This window comes from Oncorhynchus gorbuscha, linkage group LG21 (genome assembly GCF_021184085.1).
Source record: "Oncorhynchus gorbuscha isolate QuinsamMale2020 ecotype Even-year linkage group LG21, OgorEven_v1.0, whole genome shotgun sequence".
In the NCBI taxonomy this organism is placed as follows: Eukaryota; Metazoa; Chordata; class Actinopteri; order Salmoniformes; family Salmonidae; genus Oncorhynchus; species Oncorhynchus gorbuscha.
In genome coordinates, this window is record NC_060193.1 from 26,230,231 (window position 1) to 26,249,094 (window position 18,864).

Genomic DNA, 18,864 nt, shown 5'->3' on the forward strand with positions numbered 1-18,864 from the left:
ACAACAAACTAACATAGTCCAAGCACACCAAGACAGTCATGAAGAGGGCACGACAAAGCCTATACCCCCTCAGGACACTAAAAAGATTTGGCATGGGTCCTCAGATCCTCAAGAGTTTACAGTTGCACCATCGAGAGCATCCTGACCGGTTGCATCACTGCTTGGAATGGCAATTGCTCTGCCTCCGACCGCAAGGCACTACAGAGGGTAGTGCATACAGCCTAGTACATCACCGGGGCCTAAAAATCGTAAAAGACTCTTGCCACCCTTGTCATACACTGTTCTCTCTGCTACCGCACGACAAGCGATACCGGAGCGCCAAGTCTAGGTCCAAGAGGCTTCTAAACAGCTTCTACCACAAGCCATAAGTCTCCTGAACAGCTAATCAAATAGCTACCCAGACTATTTGCACCCCCCACCGCCCCACGCTGGTACTACTCTCTGTTATTATCTATGCATAGCCACTTTAACAACGACTTGCATGTACATAATTATCTCAATTACCTCGACACCGGTGCCCCGCACACTGACACATACCGGTACCCCCTGTATATAGCCCCGCTATTGTTATTCACTGCTGCTCTTTAATTATTTGTTTTTCTTATTTCTTACTTTTTTCTTAATTTTTGTTGTTGTTGTTATTTTCTTAAAACAGCATCATTGGTTAAGGGCTTGTAACTAAGCACTTCACTGTAAGCTCTACACCTGTTGTATTCAGCGCATGTGACAAATCAAATTTGATTTGTATTTGGTGAGTTTCTCCCATTCTTCTCTGCAGATCCTCTCAAGCTCTGTCAGATTGAATGGAGAGCGCCGCTGCACAGCTATTTTCAAGTCTCTCCAGAGATGTTCAATCGGGTTCAAGTCCAGGCTCTGGCTGGGCCACTCAAGGACATTTGGAGGCTTGTCTCGAAGCCTGTCCTGCATTGTCTTGGCTGTGTGCCTAGGGGCGTGTCCTGTTGGAAGGTGAACCTTCACCCCAGTCTGAGGTCCTGAGCACTCTGGAGCAGGTTTTCATCAAGGATATCTCTGTACTTTGCTCTGTTCATCTTTCCCTCGATCTTGACTAGTCTCCCTACAGAATGATACTGCCACCACCATGCTTCACCGTATGGATGGTGCCAGGTTTCCTCCAAACGTGACGCTTGGCATTCAGGCCAAAGAGTTCAATCTTGGTTTCATCAGACCAGACAATCTTGTTTCTCATGGTCTAAGAGTCTTTACGTGCCTTTGGCAAACTCCAGCTAGGCTGTCTTGTGCCTTTTACTGAGGAGCGGCTTCCATCTGGCCACTCTACCATAAAGGCCTGATTGGTGGAGTGCTGAAGAGTTGGTTGTCCTTCTGGAAGGTTCTCCCATCTTCACAGAGGAACTCTGGAGCTCTGTCAGAGTGACCATCGGGTTCTTGGTCACCTCCCTGACCAAGGCCCTTCTACCCGATTGCTCAGTTTGGCCAGGTGGCCAGCTCTAGAAAGAGACTTGGTGGTTACAAAGTTCTTCCATTTAAGAATGATGGAGACCACTGCATTCTTGGGGACCTTCAAAGCTGCAGACATTTTTTGGTGCCCTTCCCCAGATCTGCGCCTTGACACAATCCTGTCTCGGAGCTCTACGGACAATTGCTTCGAACCTCACAGTTTGGTTTTTGCTCTGACATGCACTGTCAACTGTCGGACCTTATATAGACAGGTGTGTGCCTTTCCAAATTATGGCCAATCACTAGAATATAGCACAGGTGGACTCCAATCAAGTTGTAGAAACATCAAGGATGATCAATGGAAACAGGATGCACCTGAGCTAAATTTCAAGGCTCATAGCAAAGGGTGTGAATACTTATGTAAATAAGCTATCTCTGTTTTTTATTTGTAATACATTTGCAAACATTTCTAAAAACCTGTTTTCGCTTTGTCATTATGGGATATTGTGTGTAGATTTATTAAATAAAAACATGTCCTCATCAATTTTAGAATAAGGCTGTAACATAACAAAATGTGGAAAAAGTCAAGGGTTCTGAATACTTTCCGAATGCACTATACACTTGTTGGATGAGTAAACGTGCCTGACACGTGAAGACTTGCGTTAGCTCCCCGAGTTGATGCCTAGGCTTTAGTTCAGAGGGCTATATCACATGCATAGTCTCTGGGAGAAATGGCAGGGAATTGCCTCGACTCACTCTTTCCTTCAATATGATCCTGAGGTCATACCAACACAAACCATGTCTAACCATTTACCATGACATCGCAAAATGATTGATTTGCACTCTGACAGTTTTGAGATATAGATCAACTCAGCCATCAGACTGGGAAAATCCACTTCCATGAAGTTCAATGTTCGTCCGTGATGCTATAATTCATCAGCCATTGAAGAGTTTCTGAATGCTATTAGACTGGCCAGTTCGGCACCTTGAGTTATCCTGATAAGAACCTAACTGTTTGACCTCCATCAGTGTTTCCAAACAGCATCTCTTTCAATTTAAGTTGAGTGTATTTTGCATGGTTATTTATGCCTGATCCAATAGAGGAATGAATAGTTTTTCATATGAAAAATCTGGGAAACCAGGTCTGGTATCCATAGCTGCCTTTGAAAAGGTGTTTTGATAAAATACGACTGGAGTTTATATATAAATGCCTGGAATATTTCAAGTTTTGAGAATCTCTTATAAAATGGATTAAAGTTATATGGTAACCCTAGGTGTAAAATGGGAAATAATGGCTTCTTATCAGAAAGTTTTAAACTGTCAAGAGGAGTAAAACAAGGTTGTCCACTATCGGCATATCTATTTATTATTGCCATCGAAATGTTAGCTGTTAAAATCCGATCCAACAATAATATCAAGGGGTTATAAATCCAGAGCTTAAAAACAAAACAGTTGGAAAAGCATTTCTCATGAAGCTGGTTGACAGAATGCCAAGAGTGTGCAAAGCTGTCACTCTTTTTATTGTTTAAAGTTTCCAGACTCTTCAACAAACACGATTGGTTAAATAGACTCCCCCAAACACACAATTCCGTACATACACTTTTGTGCATGTGTGGAGGTATTTCTCCGGGTCAGCAGAGTCTTCACCCAAAAACTGCTGGAATCCAATGACAGCCAAGGCAGGTAATTCCATTTGAGAAACATTTTAGTTATCCAGCGGCAGGACATATATCCTTTCCGTGCCAAGTATAATTTCGATCGTCCTGACGCCATTCCACTTGACTCCTCAAAACACAGAGAGCGGTTGAAGCGCGTTTTATCGTCTAACAGTGATCTATCAAGATCTACCAGTGATGATAATGGTGGTTTCTTAGGGTCTTTCAAATATTTATCATATGGAGTCAGTCACAGAATGTGTACGTTTACATGCACACAATAATATAATTTTTCTGAATACTCAGATTCATATAATAGTTCGATTGAAATGTTTATATGCTTTGCAAGAAGAACGATTTCCCTAATAATCCTGTTTCCATGGACAAATCTGAAATCAGGGACTTCGATAAATGCAGAAAATCGCCAATCAAAATAAAAACATTCTATGACAGTGACCATGTTATTTTTTATGCTGAGTTCGGACATATAGAGTTTGTATGTGAAAACTATTTATATGAAGCATTACTTTCAGTTTCTCCAAACTCACTTCGCTCATGCAAAATAGGGAGGCTTGCGCGGCGGGTGCTAGCACATGCGCAGAACAAATATGCAGCTGGAACTCTGAATAAGGTGTCTACTTGTCCTACTAATTTGAAAGATCGCTCAAAAATCCAGGTGTTTTAATTGACGTATGCTTACTCTAATAATAACCTTACGACGATTAAGATAATCAGAGTAAGGTGAAACATGACAACACGAACACTCATAATTGAATATTATTCAACTGATTATGGCAGTAGGCCGAGTATGGCGTTAAACATACTTGGCTAATGTGGTGGAGGAAAAAGTGTATGTTAATGCTGAATTTAGATCATGACCAGATCAGATGTTACTTTTTTCTTATGTTTATTTGACTCAAATGTTGGTCCTCACATATCTTCTCATGCCTGACTTCATGTACGTATTCTTGGTTACACTTGAAATAGACGTTTTCGTTAAATATCTCCCTCCTCTGCACCAATCTCTCTCTTCCTGTAGGCTTAACTTCCAACTGGAAAATCTGTGTCTCTCCTTGTGTGTGTGTGTGTGTGTGTGTGTGTGTGTGTGTGTGTGTGTGTGTGTGTGTGTGTGTGTGTGTGTGTGTGTGTGTGTGTGGTGTGGTGTGTGTGGGGGGGGGGGGGTTGTATGTGTGTCTCTCGCTGTGTGAAAACAGGATATGATTATCACTGGGGGAAAGTAGCTGTCCAGACATACTCTGACATCTGTAGTTACACTGATTTGGGATTCATTTTCTGCTTGTTCCACCCTACAGGATGTCCACACACAGCGAGAACACGTTTCAGGGAAACCTGCTTCCCAATCATAGAAAATCAGATTTTTTATTTTTATGTATTCATCTTTTCTATCATGTAGAACAAATTTGTTGAATATCATGAATATTCAAGTCTTTTTTAGTCATGTCAGCAGAAGCACTGAGCTTCAGTAAATCACCATGGCTTTAACATATTCATTTTTTACCACGATTTGTTGCTGATTCATTTTGACAAAGGTCAACGAAAAATAAGTGGCAATATACGTAGGTCATGGCCGCATTTTACACACGATACGATTTGTTAACAGTTTTGCCTCATCCTACTGCTTTAAATTAGACTTCTAATGGTGTGAATTGCGTTTGGATGTTGGGTAATCGCACCAGTCAAAATACTTAGCTACACTGCTGTGTTGAATTTGTTTTTAAATCCTAATATCAGACTGGTTTTATTTAAATCTTAATGTCAGGAGGGTGGTTTTAGTTAAATCTTAAATGTCAGGAGACTGGTTTTAGTGCCACAGACATCTGTGAGGGAGGAGCAGAGGGCCTCTACAGAATTTGACAACTCAATGGGGCGCTAACTGATACCAAACACCCATTCCCAAGCCCCAGAAGCCATATCCTTTCTTTGACCCAAGGGATGACATTATCCAGCATTCCACTGGGGATTCACCCGAAAAACTACATGCAGTATACACTTAGCCCCAACACACAAACACACATGCATGCATATACATGCGTGTACACACACGCACAACCAGGCACACGCTCGCTCACAAGCAGAGACACACTCACACACAAACACTGTAATGGGTTCCCTTTTCTCTATCCGTCCTAAACCTGGCAACTCCTACAATGACGGGGGTACTGTACATGCAGACAAAAGACAAGACTACCATCACTCTAGACCTCTGATCGGGCCTGTCCCAACTGAAAAGAGTCTGATGGGGAAAACGGGAGGGGTACGGGGAAGTAACCGTCTCCCTGGAAACCTCCCCCGATTGTCTGGCCCTTCCTGCCCCCCCCCCCTTTATTTTTCCCCCTATTCTTTAGCTTGATGAAGGATGCACATTGGTTTTGCACGCTCTCGATTTGAAAGACAGTTTACATTGAAGGAATGCTTCTCCCATGCTTCTATTGCTCTCTGTATCGGAATATCTGGCCAGTATTCTATAATATACTTTTACTTTCTGGTTCTAAATTTTGGTCTACATAACTCCTTCTCTCTTTTCATCCTCCTCCGTCTTTCCCCTCTGATCTTTTGCTCTATTGCTCTCGCTCTCTCTTTAGCTCAAATCCATAATCACAGCTGTCAGATAAGGCCTGGTAGGCAGGCACACTGTCAGGTCGAAGAGAGGAGAGAAGGAAAGAGAAGAGGGAGGTAGAGCAGAGTAGAGTAGAGCAGAGCAGAGCAGAGTAGAGCAGAGTAGAGTAAAGTAGCGTAGAATAGAGTAGAGCAGAATATAGTAGCGTAGAATAGAGTAGAGCAGAGCAGAGCAGAGTAGAGCAGAGTAGAGTAAAGTAGCGTAGAATAGAGTAAAGCAGAATATAGTAGCGTAGAATAAAGTAGAGCAGAGCAGAGTAGAGCAGAGTAGAGTAAAGTAGCGTAGAATAGAGTAGAGCAGAATATAGTAGCGTAGAATAGAGTAGAGCAGAGTAGAATAGAGTAGAGCAGAGTAAAGTAGAGCAGAATAGAGTAGCGTAGAGCAGAGTAGAGTAGAGTAAAGTAGCATAGAATAGAGCAAAGTAAAGTAGAGCAGAATAGAGTAGCACAGAATAGAGTAGAGCAGAGTAGAATAGAGTAGAGCAGAGTAGAATAGAGCAGAATAGAGTAGCGCAGAATAGAGTAGAGCAGAGTAGAATAGATTAGCGTAGAGTAGAATAGAGTAGAGCAGAGTAAATTAGAGAAGAATAGAGTAGCGTAGAGCAGAGCAGAGTAGAGTAGAATAGAGCAGAATAGATTAGTGTAGAACAGAGTAGAGCAGACTGCAGCCGTTGGATGGTAATAGTCGAGGTAGCAGCAGCGTCTTTGTAAACCAGGACAGTGAGGTAGTGTACAATTCGCGGTGTGGGACAGGGGGTCAATGTACCCATTTGTCTTCATTTGGGAGGGCTGGTTGATGGTGCAGGGACTAGCTAGGAGGAGGGGGTGGCACTAGCCCTCCTGTCAAGTGGTCTCAGGGGGGGTTGAAATGTATTCGGCTAACCTCACAAAGCCTGGGAAAATCTGATGGAGCTTAACCATAAGATAAACTATATTCACTGAGTGTACAAATCATTATGAACACCTGCTCTTTCCATGACATAGACTGACCATGTGAATCCTGGTCAGAATATGATCCCTTATTGATGTTAAAGCCACTTCAATTAGTGTAGATGAAGGGGAGGAGACAGGTTAAATAAGGATTTTTAAGCCATGGGACAATTGAGACATGGAATGGGCAAGACAAAAGATTGAAGTGCCTTTGAATGGGATATGGTTATAGGTGTCAAGCGCACCGGTTTGTGTCAAGAACTGCAACACTGCTGGGGTGCTCAACAGTTATTAGGAAGGTGTTCTTAATGTTTTGTACACTTCTAGAAGAAATTCTGAAATCTTTTCTCCAATCAGATTCCTGTCTTCACCTGCACTGTTACATTGATTAAAAACACCACAAAAAGCCTAGAGGAGTTCCACATTTCTCATATCAGTTACGGGGCCACATTTTCAGATTCCTTTTGGAGAGTGAAAATGAGTGATGAAGTTGGCTGAGAAGCAGACATCCGCATAGGGCTGTGACCTCTACATGGAGTTGTCTTGTTTCCATGGAGATTTATGTACACAGCGCACACAAAAGAGGGCTAAGGACGTAACATGGGTTGTTTAAGCCTTGAGATATTTGCTAGATCAAAACTCTGGTGCTAATGCCATGCGGCTGATAGTGCGTGGTAAAAACCTGGTTTCAAAGAACCAGAGTTGGCGTCGGAGAGTGCAGGGCAAAGACCATAAACAAAGGAGGAGAAAGAAAGAAAATAATGAATTAAAAAAGAGAGAGCTTTACCAACACTAAATGTAGCTGAAAGTAAGACCACATCATTTACACAGCAACAGGGTAGAAGAGTAGAGTAGCAGAGAGAAGGGGGAGGGACGTTTAGCAGGAAGAGGAAATCAATAAAGTGGGCAGCAGCGCTGAGAGGAACCTGTTCTAAGTGGATTAGACTGGGAGAATGTGTTCGATAGGTTATGGCTCCGAGTAAGATATTCACCGCAGGCCCAACAGCATACTGATGAGACGAGCCAGAGCTGAGCAGCACAGGTTTGTGTGGTTCACACTGAACAAAGCCTTCACAGAATGTCTTCGCTAAATTCAGGACGAAAGCCTCCTCTGTTACATTGGAACTAGGAATTTGTTTGTTGCATAATTTACACTTTAAAAACCTATTTTAAATGTGAACAAACCATCCCTCTACACGTTCAATATAGTGAATTTGTACTGTACATAAAAACAAGTTTCATCCAAAGGTCAACCATGCTTCTATTGACGGAACTCAAACAATAAGTGGACTACTGTACTGTACTAACAAAACAGCTCTTTGTCATCCTAACCACAAAAAAAATATTTAAAAAACATGGAATGGTGGTGTCCTTAACACTGTGTGCCTGCAACGATTTAGTTTCCCGCTACTGGCATCCTCCCAGCCATCCTTCTCTGGCTATGAGCCCTGGGCCTGAAGCAGCTGTCAAAGGAGTCTGGGGGTAACTTGACGGAGAGTCAGTCAGAGAGGGCTGGGCAGTGTGCCGCAACTCTTGGTGGCAGAGGAGGAGAAAGGAGGAGGAAGAAGGGAGGGAGGGAAAGAGAGGGGGGGGGGATGTAGTGCTTAGCCAAAGACCTCCGCTGTGACCCAGAGGTCGAGAGGTCAAACTCACTCCCCCTGACCATGCCTCAAATGCAGCCAGCTGGAAAACGAGGGGCACACAGCTCAAAGCGCTGCCCCACGCAGTGCAGAGCAACCAGCCGGCCAATGACCAGAGAAGACAACCAACCAACATTGACACCCTGCCAACCTGGGAGGGAGCACGTCTTCTGCTGCCTCTCCCACTCACTGATTCGAAAACCTGACATGCGGACAGGGGGAGGGGCGCAGACTGACAAATGGTTGTCAGGGGACTACTGGTGGTCTGGGAAGCACGACGGCTGACCCCAATTGTTGGGTTCAAAGGGGGGGTGGGGGGGGGGTGCTTTGTAGGTAGTCCCCCATCACCCCCTTAGGCCAAAAGCTCCCTACGCCACTCACGCGCTTTGGGGCCAACCATGTGTTTTCACAGATCTGTTTTGCGCAATTAAACTTCAGTGGACACCCCGCCACATCACAGCCAAGGTCAAGGCGTTCCATTCCATGGTCTGGCTATCGTAAAACAGAGCCGTCGTTTTAACATGGCAAACCGTATTAGAGGGTAATCCATCCGGATCCAGGACCTATCAGGACTGTCAAAAAAAGCTTGAAGAATGAAATGGGGGAAGGTTTAAAGAAGTGAAAATATGACTGTTTTTACGACCATGTTAACTTTCAGCACTAGGATAATGGGGAAGGGAACTTGGCCCTTGACCTCATGGGATCCTACCGTGGATCAACCAAGCCTGTTCTTTCACTGGCTACGAGTTATGTCGTTTTCTTCTTGAACATGAACTCGGAGATCACTGATCTCCTTAAAAGTTGAATGATTTTTTTTTACAAGACTCATTTTGGATGTGGAAAAAAATGATGCAAGAAAAAAAAAAAACTGAAATTCGAACTTAAATTAAATTAAAAGCAAAATCAGACAAATGAACAAGTTTGGGACACAAGCTTTATAGACATCAGTTCTCTTTCACTGTACTCATTAGTGGGGTATAACATCGGAGGGGACCTCAGCCAGCTATCTAAAAGAGAAGCACTCAGACAGGCCCTTCATGTATAAGAGGCCCTTCATTCATATTAAATAACTGGTCTTTTGAGGCTCTGATTATATTTCAACAATAGCGTTCCTCCTAGCCTACATCAGAGCAAACACAAAGCGTAACAAAAGGGTATTCCAAGTCAGATAAATACTAAATAAATACTGCAGAATCTACTAAATCCACTGAGGGATCTGGCATTGGGATAAAAAAAAAAATTCAAAGCCTTCCTCAAAATGTTCCCTTAGTCATCACAATCACTGTTTAGCTACTATAGGGACCCAGATAATTATCCGAAATCTCATGGAAATTAAGAGCTTTGGGTTGAGTAAATGGTGTGCGTACTTATTTTAATATTTGGACAAATAAGTCTACAGTATCCTCAAGTGTTCATTTATGATAAGCACAATGGTACCTTGTGCTTATGAAACGGTGATGAAACGGAATGAACAGATGCCCTATCTCCGTGTACTGACTTGAGCAAATCGAATAGTATTATAAGAAATATTTGCTATGCGAAACACCCAAAACGGAACAAAAATAATCATCTAAATTACAATACGAACGAGAAATGGTTGATGAACACAAGGTGGTTACTAGTTTCAGCAGCTAGCGCCAGCACTTGGCGAAGGGTATTATCCCATGCCAGTGGGTTTCCATTGAAAAAGAATGGCAGGTTGGCACAATGGCTCCCACAACCCCCACACCCTGCCCCCAACCCCCTTCCAGCTGGCATTCATCTGGGCATGCACATGGGTGCTGCTAGGGCAGACTTTGCCCAGCTAAGCGCATCTATGCCTGACAACAACGGGTTGAGAAACCTCTCTAAAATTACCCACTCACTCACCGAGCCAGCGACCTTTCTTGGGCATCAACCCTGCAAAGTTAATAAATATGTATAGCTCAAACTCAACATGACATAAACATTACATAAGAAGCCATAAAGAAACAACTGGCACCAGATAGTTTAAGAGGGTTACTCTTAACAGATTTGAATGTAGCTACATATTACAAAAATGTATAATTCACCTGGAAGAATACTAAAGTTGAAATGTAATAAGGTGAAAAATCTAAGAAACCATGGGACATATGACATATTATTTTCCTAACGATTAACGGAAATGCCATATTCTGTCAAAGCAGGGCAGCCGTTTGGCGGTTTCTTCTTTGTGTTTGTTTGTTTGTTTCATGCAGTTGCAGAAGAACAAAAGCATGGCGGTCCCCATTCTGCCACAGTCAGAAACTTTCCAGCGTGCCCACTGCATTGCGGATGCCAACCAACGAATCAAAGGCACGCTGCAAGCAGACAAAGAGGGTTTGATGCCAACCTCGGAACCTCTAACAACCATTACTGGCGTTTTTTCCCTGCCTGGCACAGCGCAAACAAAATGGCGCCCGCCCCGCACGCTACCACAATGTGGATACATTGTCTAGAAAGCTGGGCACTGGTAACGGCATGCCAAAGACTGCCCTTTGCTCTATACTCGGCAGCATAAACAAAATATATAGATTTTTTTCTTTTGAAAGTCTCATTCAAAAGAAATGGCGAATGCAAATGAAGGCTCGCTATATGGTATCTAGGCTACTCTAAAAATAAATATGGTAAGCTGCCAATATGGGAAAATCTGATTATTTTTCATCCCTTGGGACAAATATTCATAACTGAAAAACATATTTTCAAATACTAGGATTCCCCAACTTGGTAAATGCATGTATACACATTGTAGTTCAACCAATTATATTAACACAACCTGTAGTGTGCTTTGTAAATTTGTATTCCTTACATGATATCAGTGGACCATTTTTGCGACATTTTGTGGTGTGCTGTCTGATACTGTTCATTTGTTAACAACAGTTCAATTGCGGCAGATGCAAACTAGACATGAGAATGAGCGGCGCCCTACAAAAGACACAAAAGAGGGTCTGATGCCAACCATGGTGCCAGTGGCAACCATTATGGTCTCTCTGCTGTGCCTTCTGCTTTCCCTGGCACTTATCAAACACAAAATGGAGGCTCTGCCTTTCATGACAATGAGCTAGCTAGACTGTCTGCATTTTTTCTCCAACAGCCAATGCATTACGGACGGGTACCTTACTGCATGTGTTGGCATTATCGTTGGAGCATTTATTGTGGGCCAGGGAGTTCGACATAACTTTAAAATTCCCACTTGTAAAAAAAAATGTAACAAAAGGTTAAGGGAATAGTTGTTCATGTAGTAAAGAAAAGTTAAGTGGCAAATACATAAGAGATTGAATAACAAAGCAACCTTATTTGCCAGAATATATATCCGCAGTGCGGTATTGGTCTGAGAAAATGAGGGTTCTTGTCAATTTCCTCTTCTTACAACAATATAAAGATCACTTTCTATTGTAACATATAGAAATACTATGACTATATAGAAATACTATGTTTATAGGCATTACATTAATTTCTGTATTACAAGTTCTCATTCAATTTGAAATGTCCTATACATTTCCAATTTCTTACCCAAAGAATCATGAGATGTAATGTAAATATTTTGCCATTGTTATCTATTTATGAGCTATTTTAGACATTTTGCCAATTTGATTAATCGACTATATGCAGAATTTTAGGGAACACATTTGTTCATTTAACAAACCACATCTATTAATGAAAATCTAGTGGAGGAACTCCTTGTTACAACAACTATATTAAAGATCAAGACTTCAACATTTGTCAGGATAAAAATAGCAAATACTGTACATCAATCAAAATGTACAAATGTCCCTTTTTGCCCAAATACCTTTTTCTAAACCATCAATTCATACCCATCACCTTAAAGGATTTGATTCAATATGAATTATGTTTTCTGTTCCAAAAATGTACAATCCATTTTGTGAGCACATACTGTATCTGTGTCCATGAGCAAAACCCTCTCTCTTTATTCAGAGACTATTAAATGACAATACTTGTAAATTGGCAGCACTATAATGTATTAAGTCTCTCTAAAGAGAACTTGTGTGTGCCCGAAACAATACAGAATGCACAACACATCCAAAATATGCAGCGGTATTTGGAAAACGATCAAACCAATCTTCTATTGTCTGTGTGTGCAAAATGTGTGCATTTCATGTTTGTTTTTTTGACTGGTTGTGGTATTGTATTGTTTTTTTTAAATGTACATGTCTGTTTGCAAGAGTGCCAGTGTTCATCTACATTGACGACAGGCCAGCTTCCTTCTAAAGACACCATAGTGGAGACACTCCAACCAGCCAATGAGGCTGCCAAAATGGCAGCAGATATGACACTTGACCTTGGCCAACCCTAAACTCCACCCACCCAACCAGTGATTCACACAGTAAGTCAACCTACCTTGGTCCTGGACATAGTATGCTAGAAACAAGTCCAGTTCCTTGACCGACACTGTTATGTGATGCGGCTGGACGCAAAGTGTTGGGTTGGTGCAATGCGACGACTTGATGAGGCGCTCTCCGTCTGTACTTTCCAACGGGATGCCTTTGAACAGGATGACCATGACCAGGTCCAAGCGCCACACCTTGTCGGCCTGCCGCAAACAGTCGATCCGCCGGATCTTGCCCTTCTGGTCAGGGTTGGAGAGGACACAGCACGGGTGCTTCTTGCCTGTCACGCTGAGCACAAAGTCCTCGCGGTACTCCTGACGGATGTCCTTGCGGAGCTTGGCGAGGAGCCTGGAGGCCCACTTCTGCTTGATCTCAGGCTTCTCGCTGAGCAGTTCGTCCTTGACCACACGCTCCTCGTCCTTGGACATCCGCTTTTCATGCTTCTTGAAGTACTTGCGTTTCCTCGCCTGGAGGTTGAACCACGTGTAGGCGATGGCACGGACGTGAGGGAGAAGTGCCTCGATGAAGGGATGAAATTCATCCTGAAAGGCAAGGGGAAGACGGAAAATAAAGAGAATCAGAGAAGTTAGTTGGCATAGTCATGTCAAGTGACCTTTTTCGCAAAAGTTGAGCCAGAAGTCTTCCTGAACAGAAGATAAATAGCGCATATACACATTCAAATTGTTACAGGAAAAGGCTGACAGAATACCTCATGTACACAAGTTGACATGAGGCATTTTGTGGTTACAATATAGTAAAATGACAAAAACAAAATTAAACAGTGATGTACTGTAGACAAAGCACAATTTCACGACATATCGACTCCTATAAGACAGTCAAGTCTATCTGGCCTGAGAGTTTATAGGACAAATCTGTTCAGAGAAAAAAAAGCCGTTTTACCATCTTCAATACGGCTGGGATTACAACCGAGAAATAACGTTCTAGGTTGACGAAGATACGAGGATGCCACCGTGTTTATTACAACCGCCAACACCACAATAGAATGTAGTCAGATGCTGTTCCTGTTTCCCCCGAGCATGCTCCGACTAGGACTGCTGGGTTGTTGGCACAAGAAGCAAGCGCCTCTCACACTTGCATTTCTCTTATCAAACTGTCCACATTCCAACATGTACTTGCCCTTCACTGGAAACGGAGAAAGGATAGTCTGGAAGGGGAGGGGGCTAGAGTGTAGTAAAAAATGCTTGCATAACTGAAGGGGCGGAAAGGAGAAACCTCAACCCCCCCCCCCCTCTTTTCCTTCAACACAGTCACCTTCCATGTTCCAAAGGCAAGGAGTAGAAGGTAGGGAAGATAACATATAGTATGCCTCAACCTAGAGCCATTATTGACATAGTCCCAATCTATGTTTGCAGTCCCAGGCCAAGTCCCTTAATGTGTTTTCATAGATGCATGGCACTTACTCAGAGTCATTCAAAAAAATCTATCCAAGGTTGACAATAAAAATGGCATCTTGGCACAACCTGCAGATTCTATGTACCTTCACTACTCCTTTAATAACGGCGGCATTGAAATGCCTTGTGCTAAGCGGGAATTAAATCCTTTCTAAATCCACTTTAGGTAGGCAGGGTAGATTTGTTTTTCCTCTCACATGTAGGCCTATGTGTAGATAGCTTGTTTGGCTGCATAGCGGAATGCCAAGGATCATGTCATTTTGACTAAGACAAAGTATTAGGTTATAATCACTTAAATTAAACCGTTTTTCTTTTAATTTATGAAACAGACTTTATTAATACACGTCCAAATCATAATTAAATATTGCAAATCATTTTAAGTTTAGTCAAATCTATGGCCAACCTAAAGTGCTTTATTACAATTTTAACATAAATAATCTCATATTCTAGTAGCTGTTAGTGTTGAATAGACAGGAAAAACATGAACATTAGAATTTTTAAAAAGTCATTACTATGTCAAAATCGATAACTGTAAGACAGTTGTTTTGAAAACGGCCTCTGAAGTGTTAAATCACATATTGTTCTTTGTGTAAGCAAGCAGACGGGCTCTGGGAAAACCACCGAGATTCAATCCCAGTTGTCTCTATGCTCTTAAACTACCCACTGGTGTTGTTCAGAGAAAGACACATTGTTGATCCGCCCTGTAATGTGCCAACAAAACTTGACTTTGGGCGCTGAACAAACACACTGAAGGCAAAATCTATCATCAATAACAACTCATCCAATCTGGAAAGTATCAACTATGAACTGGTGCTGTTATTCTTTAGAAAGGGAGTTTCTTTGAGACAAAAACAATGTTTTTTGAGGCTTTAGAAAAAAGTAACAGTCAATACCTGTGAAAGTGATAGGACATTTTAAGCAAGACATCAGTTGTAATAATAGTGAACTTCGTTTTCTTATGATATCGCCATAACCTCACCATAAAAGTTTATACGGCAACAGTAAGGTACATAGGATATAAATGAGCTTTACTTACAAATAACCATGATGCCATTACATGTCCTATTTGCGGCATTATAATGAATTGCAGTTATACAGCAACCAATTCCAGCTCATAAACTCCTAACTTATTCTCTACTATAAAAAATTAAGCCTAGTTTACACTACAAATTAAGGTTTGGCTATGCTACATTTCTAGGTAAGCCCTGGGATTGCATGTGGTGCTGTTTGAATAGGAGTGTCTGCTAAATTACTAAAAAGATAAAGGTTTAAGACAAATGAGTTGGCAAGGGCCTGTGTGCAGTGCACTATAGTTGAGGTCATAAAAACACAATCCTCTTTCAGCACAAACTAAACCACATCTCAGCCAATCACTTACTTTAGCCAAGTAAAATATAAACAGTCAAATTGAGTCAGCCAAAAGCCCTGATACTCTGCCCAACCACTTATCATTGTTTTCATCTTCATTCACTGCAAGTGGCTCCCATGCAACTCGAACAGAGTGAAACTTTCTCCTGAAACGCACTATGAAAACAAGTATTGTCCAATATTACCAGGCCAAAACCGATTTGGGGTCATCTAAAAAATATATTATAATAATAATAGTAGTCCGTTTATATGTTTTAGTTTACACATCAAACACAGGTTAAAAGGAATGACGTTGAGATGTTCTATAATATCATCCCATAACCTATATCATTTGATCACGGCATTTTAAAAGAGGACTTTTACGCACACGCTGGAGCTATCTTACTTAGAATACACATGGCGGTACTGCACAGACTCTTGGCTTATTTTCTCTCTCACTGGTAAAACACGTTATTTCTTACTCAAAAATGAACTTGTCATCCTATAATACAATATACAGTATTTCAAGCGCTTCAAATCAACACACATTATTAGACCAGGTGAAAACCATATCAATAACAAAATATACACAAAACCAAATGGGTTTAGACACGTTTCATACTGCTACAAAATATATGTATTATATAAGCTAAAGTTGTATAATATTTTATAATCATAATAAAAAAAAGTTACTTAATAAATCACGCCGCAATAATAAGCATTGCACATAATCGATAATAACAAGACATCAATTTAAAACATTGCTTAGGCTATACCTGAGTAAGACAAATTGGAGAGTACATCATCAGCCAACAGTGTACACAAAATAGGTACTTCGATTGATTTCTCTGAAAATCACTTTATCGCGCCATTCTTCCTTGCCGGTAAAGCACCATGCAAAATTGTGGAGAAGTTATCCGTGTAAAAGTCTTATCCAAGAACATCAGTGAGATTGTGGAAGTCCAAACAATCCCATGTCTCAGTTCAAATGGAGACGATATGGCAGATAGGCTTATGCTTTTACAAATAAGCACGTTGAATGCCTATAAGGCTCTTTCAATCCGAGCCGGCGCAAATGAAAATAAATCTCGCTACTCTGGAACCGTTCGCTTTATAACGTGAGAAGTCAATTCATAAAAGCATTTTGAAAAGTATAGAAAGCGCAGAATTTTGGAAAACCCACACTCTTCAAACTTGATAGCCTAGAATATCGACCGGTACACCCTCCGTCTGAGCGATACTAACAAATCAGTCGCCAAGATTTTTCTTCTCACTTAATTACATAGTCATACTCCTCCCCTTCCAACAAACGCATTCCATTGCCACCAGCCCACCTTCCCGTCTCCCTCAGAAAACACAGCATTAAACTCTCCCCCCCTTCGCTCTCTGAGTTATGATTTTTTGAACAGAAGACTTTGGACCAGCGTGCCGGTTCGAAAAGGAATGGAATGGAAAATTCCCTTACAGATACGATATGGACTAGAGGCCTTATTCGAACTCTCTGTTTTGCAAACAAGCCTAATAGCGTCGATAATTTCCCTATACAGTATAGGCTAGGCATAATGTAACAGAACATCTAATAGAAATGCCCGACGTGGCTTATAATACACTTCCAAAATGCATTTCACACTCCACAATATATACGATGTCTCCCTCTATTCACAATACATTTTGAAAGTGAAATCAAAGTGCAAATTTGCCTGGATGGCACACATTTAATGAAAATGGTTCAGAATTTGAAGTTACCTCACTCATTCTTATTGCCTGATAGCCTTTAGCAACAGTGGATCATTATAGTTTCGATGTTAAATACACATAGCTACACATTCCAAGTCAACTATGTAAGGCAAATATATAGTATATGCACTTTTCTAAACTATACCAGTATAGGACATTGTTCAATGTGCGGTATTTTATGGTTCTGGTTCCGATGTGAGTTGGTTAAACAGTTGACTGCTTCCAAAACTTTGACCCACCTGAGGTCATTTTAGTTTACGCATGACCCACCACATAAACGAGACTACAATGTTTTTCACCATGACAACACATAGCTGCGACCTATGAGGTCTGGACTAGTGATCCAGACCCACCATTTAGGAACTACTGGAACAGAGGACAGCAGCGGCCTGTCAACGAGTTCAACCCTATATTTCACAAGAACAGCGGCACTGACGCTTCGCGTCAACTCCACAGTAATGCCTCAGTTCGCCTAAACTATAATTTCGTGTCAATCAAATAGTAAACAATGTTTTATTGTAATCCAGACTGAGAGACAAAAAAGCCATGAGGCATAAAAGTAGTCTGGACTACTGTAGGCTGGATGCCTGTTTTTCAATGCAAGGCGCGCAGAGGAACATGGTGTTCATAAATCCATGCATTTTCCTTTTCATGGAAGTTACCGCTCATTATTGGACTGTATCAGTGGTGTAAATATGGTGTGGCCTAAAGGGGAACAATTATCCCTATAGTTGTGACCTTCTTTATCTCAAAATGCGGTTGCAGAAAACTATATTGTGCCAAAAGCGTTGCATGTGTAACCTTCTATAGAATTGTTCCACACATTCCAAATGTAGTTCATTGACAACAGAGGGGCCGTGGAGTTTAACGCAGGATGTGTGCCAACCGAAAGAAGAAAAAAAACATAAACAATAGTATATCTCATAATAGTCTTGTCCACTTGTCATAATTCTATACCCGCTCAACCAGACCGGGTTGTGGTGAAGAGCAAGTCATTAATGGGAAAAATACAATGTTGTAACATTTGAAAATGACACATAGCAATAATAATCCACGTTCACGTACCATTGAACTGTATTGTATGGATTTAAAGGGGGATCCTGGAACCTGGGTGAAACAAGGCGGTTGCCTTCACATTTTTCACGTTCAACTTTGTAGGCTAGTGCTTGCAAAAAAATTAACACCGGAAAAGAATTATTGTCAGAAAGGCGCGTAAAATCAAGTCAGCCAGCAGCTCAGCTTTTTTATTCCTTCCTCTTCAAGTCTTACTTTTGGATTGGTTTTGGTTTGTTCAGTTGTTGAACGCAATCCAGAAGAGGCTGAGTTTTCGTAACTGGGCAGGTCTACGCCTTCACTTTCCCTGTCTGACTGCCGCCCGCCTCCGGTGCAGCTCTGCGCAGCCAAGAGAGCTCCGCACCTAGAACTTGGATTCTCGCCTCTCATTGGTCAGGGCGGCGGCGGCATCAGTAGGGCCCTTCACTTCCGTTCGCTACTCAGTGTTTTTGGCTTTTACTTGCATGTCAATACATGATAGGCTGCAAACTGCTGGACTGGCATACATTGTGGTTATTCAGGGTTTATAGATACGAGTTAATGTAAAGTGGCAATCAGAAGTTGATAATATAAAGCTGAGGGGTGGGGCTGGATACATGTAACCACTCTCAAATTCATAAACACAGTTATGGATACAAAACACATAAACAGTCTGAACCATGTTGAGGCTATATAGTGTTTGTTTAGTTTA

General features: G+C 41.6%; 1 protein-coding gene across 7 annotated transcripts in view; it reads right to left on the bottom strand.

The window, feature by feature from the left end:
- The window catches only part of LOC124008629 (nuclear factor 1 B-type-like), a 78,046-nt gene extending 59,602 nt beyond the window's left edge, over window positions 1-18,444 (bottom strand). The window contains exons 1-2 of one of the 7 annotated variants that reach the window (XM_046320088.1): window positions 18,186-18,444; window positions 12,635-13,166 (exon numbers count right to left, since the gene is read on the bottom strand). In XM_046320088.1, the coding sequence (XP_046176044.1) occupies window positions 12,635-13,166; window positions 18,186-18,188 (535 nt within the window). In that variant the 5' untranslated portion in view covers window positions 18,189-18,444. Of the gene's footprint in view, window positions 1-12,634; window positions 13,167-13,524; window positions 13,677-16,159; window positions 16,682-18,185 lie in introns of those variants that run through there. The other 6 variants (XM_046320091.1, XM_046320086.1, XM_046320092.1 and 3 more) reach the window with 6 other exon arrangements.
- Window positions 18,445-18,864: the final 420 nt, after the last annotated feature.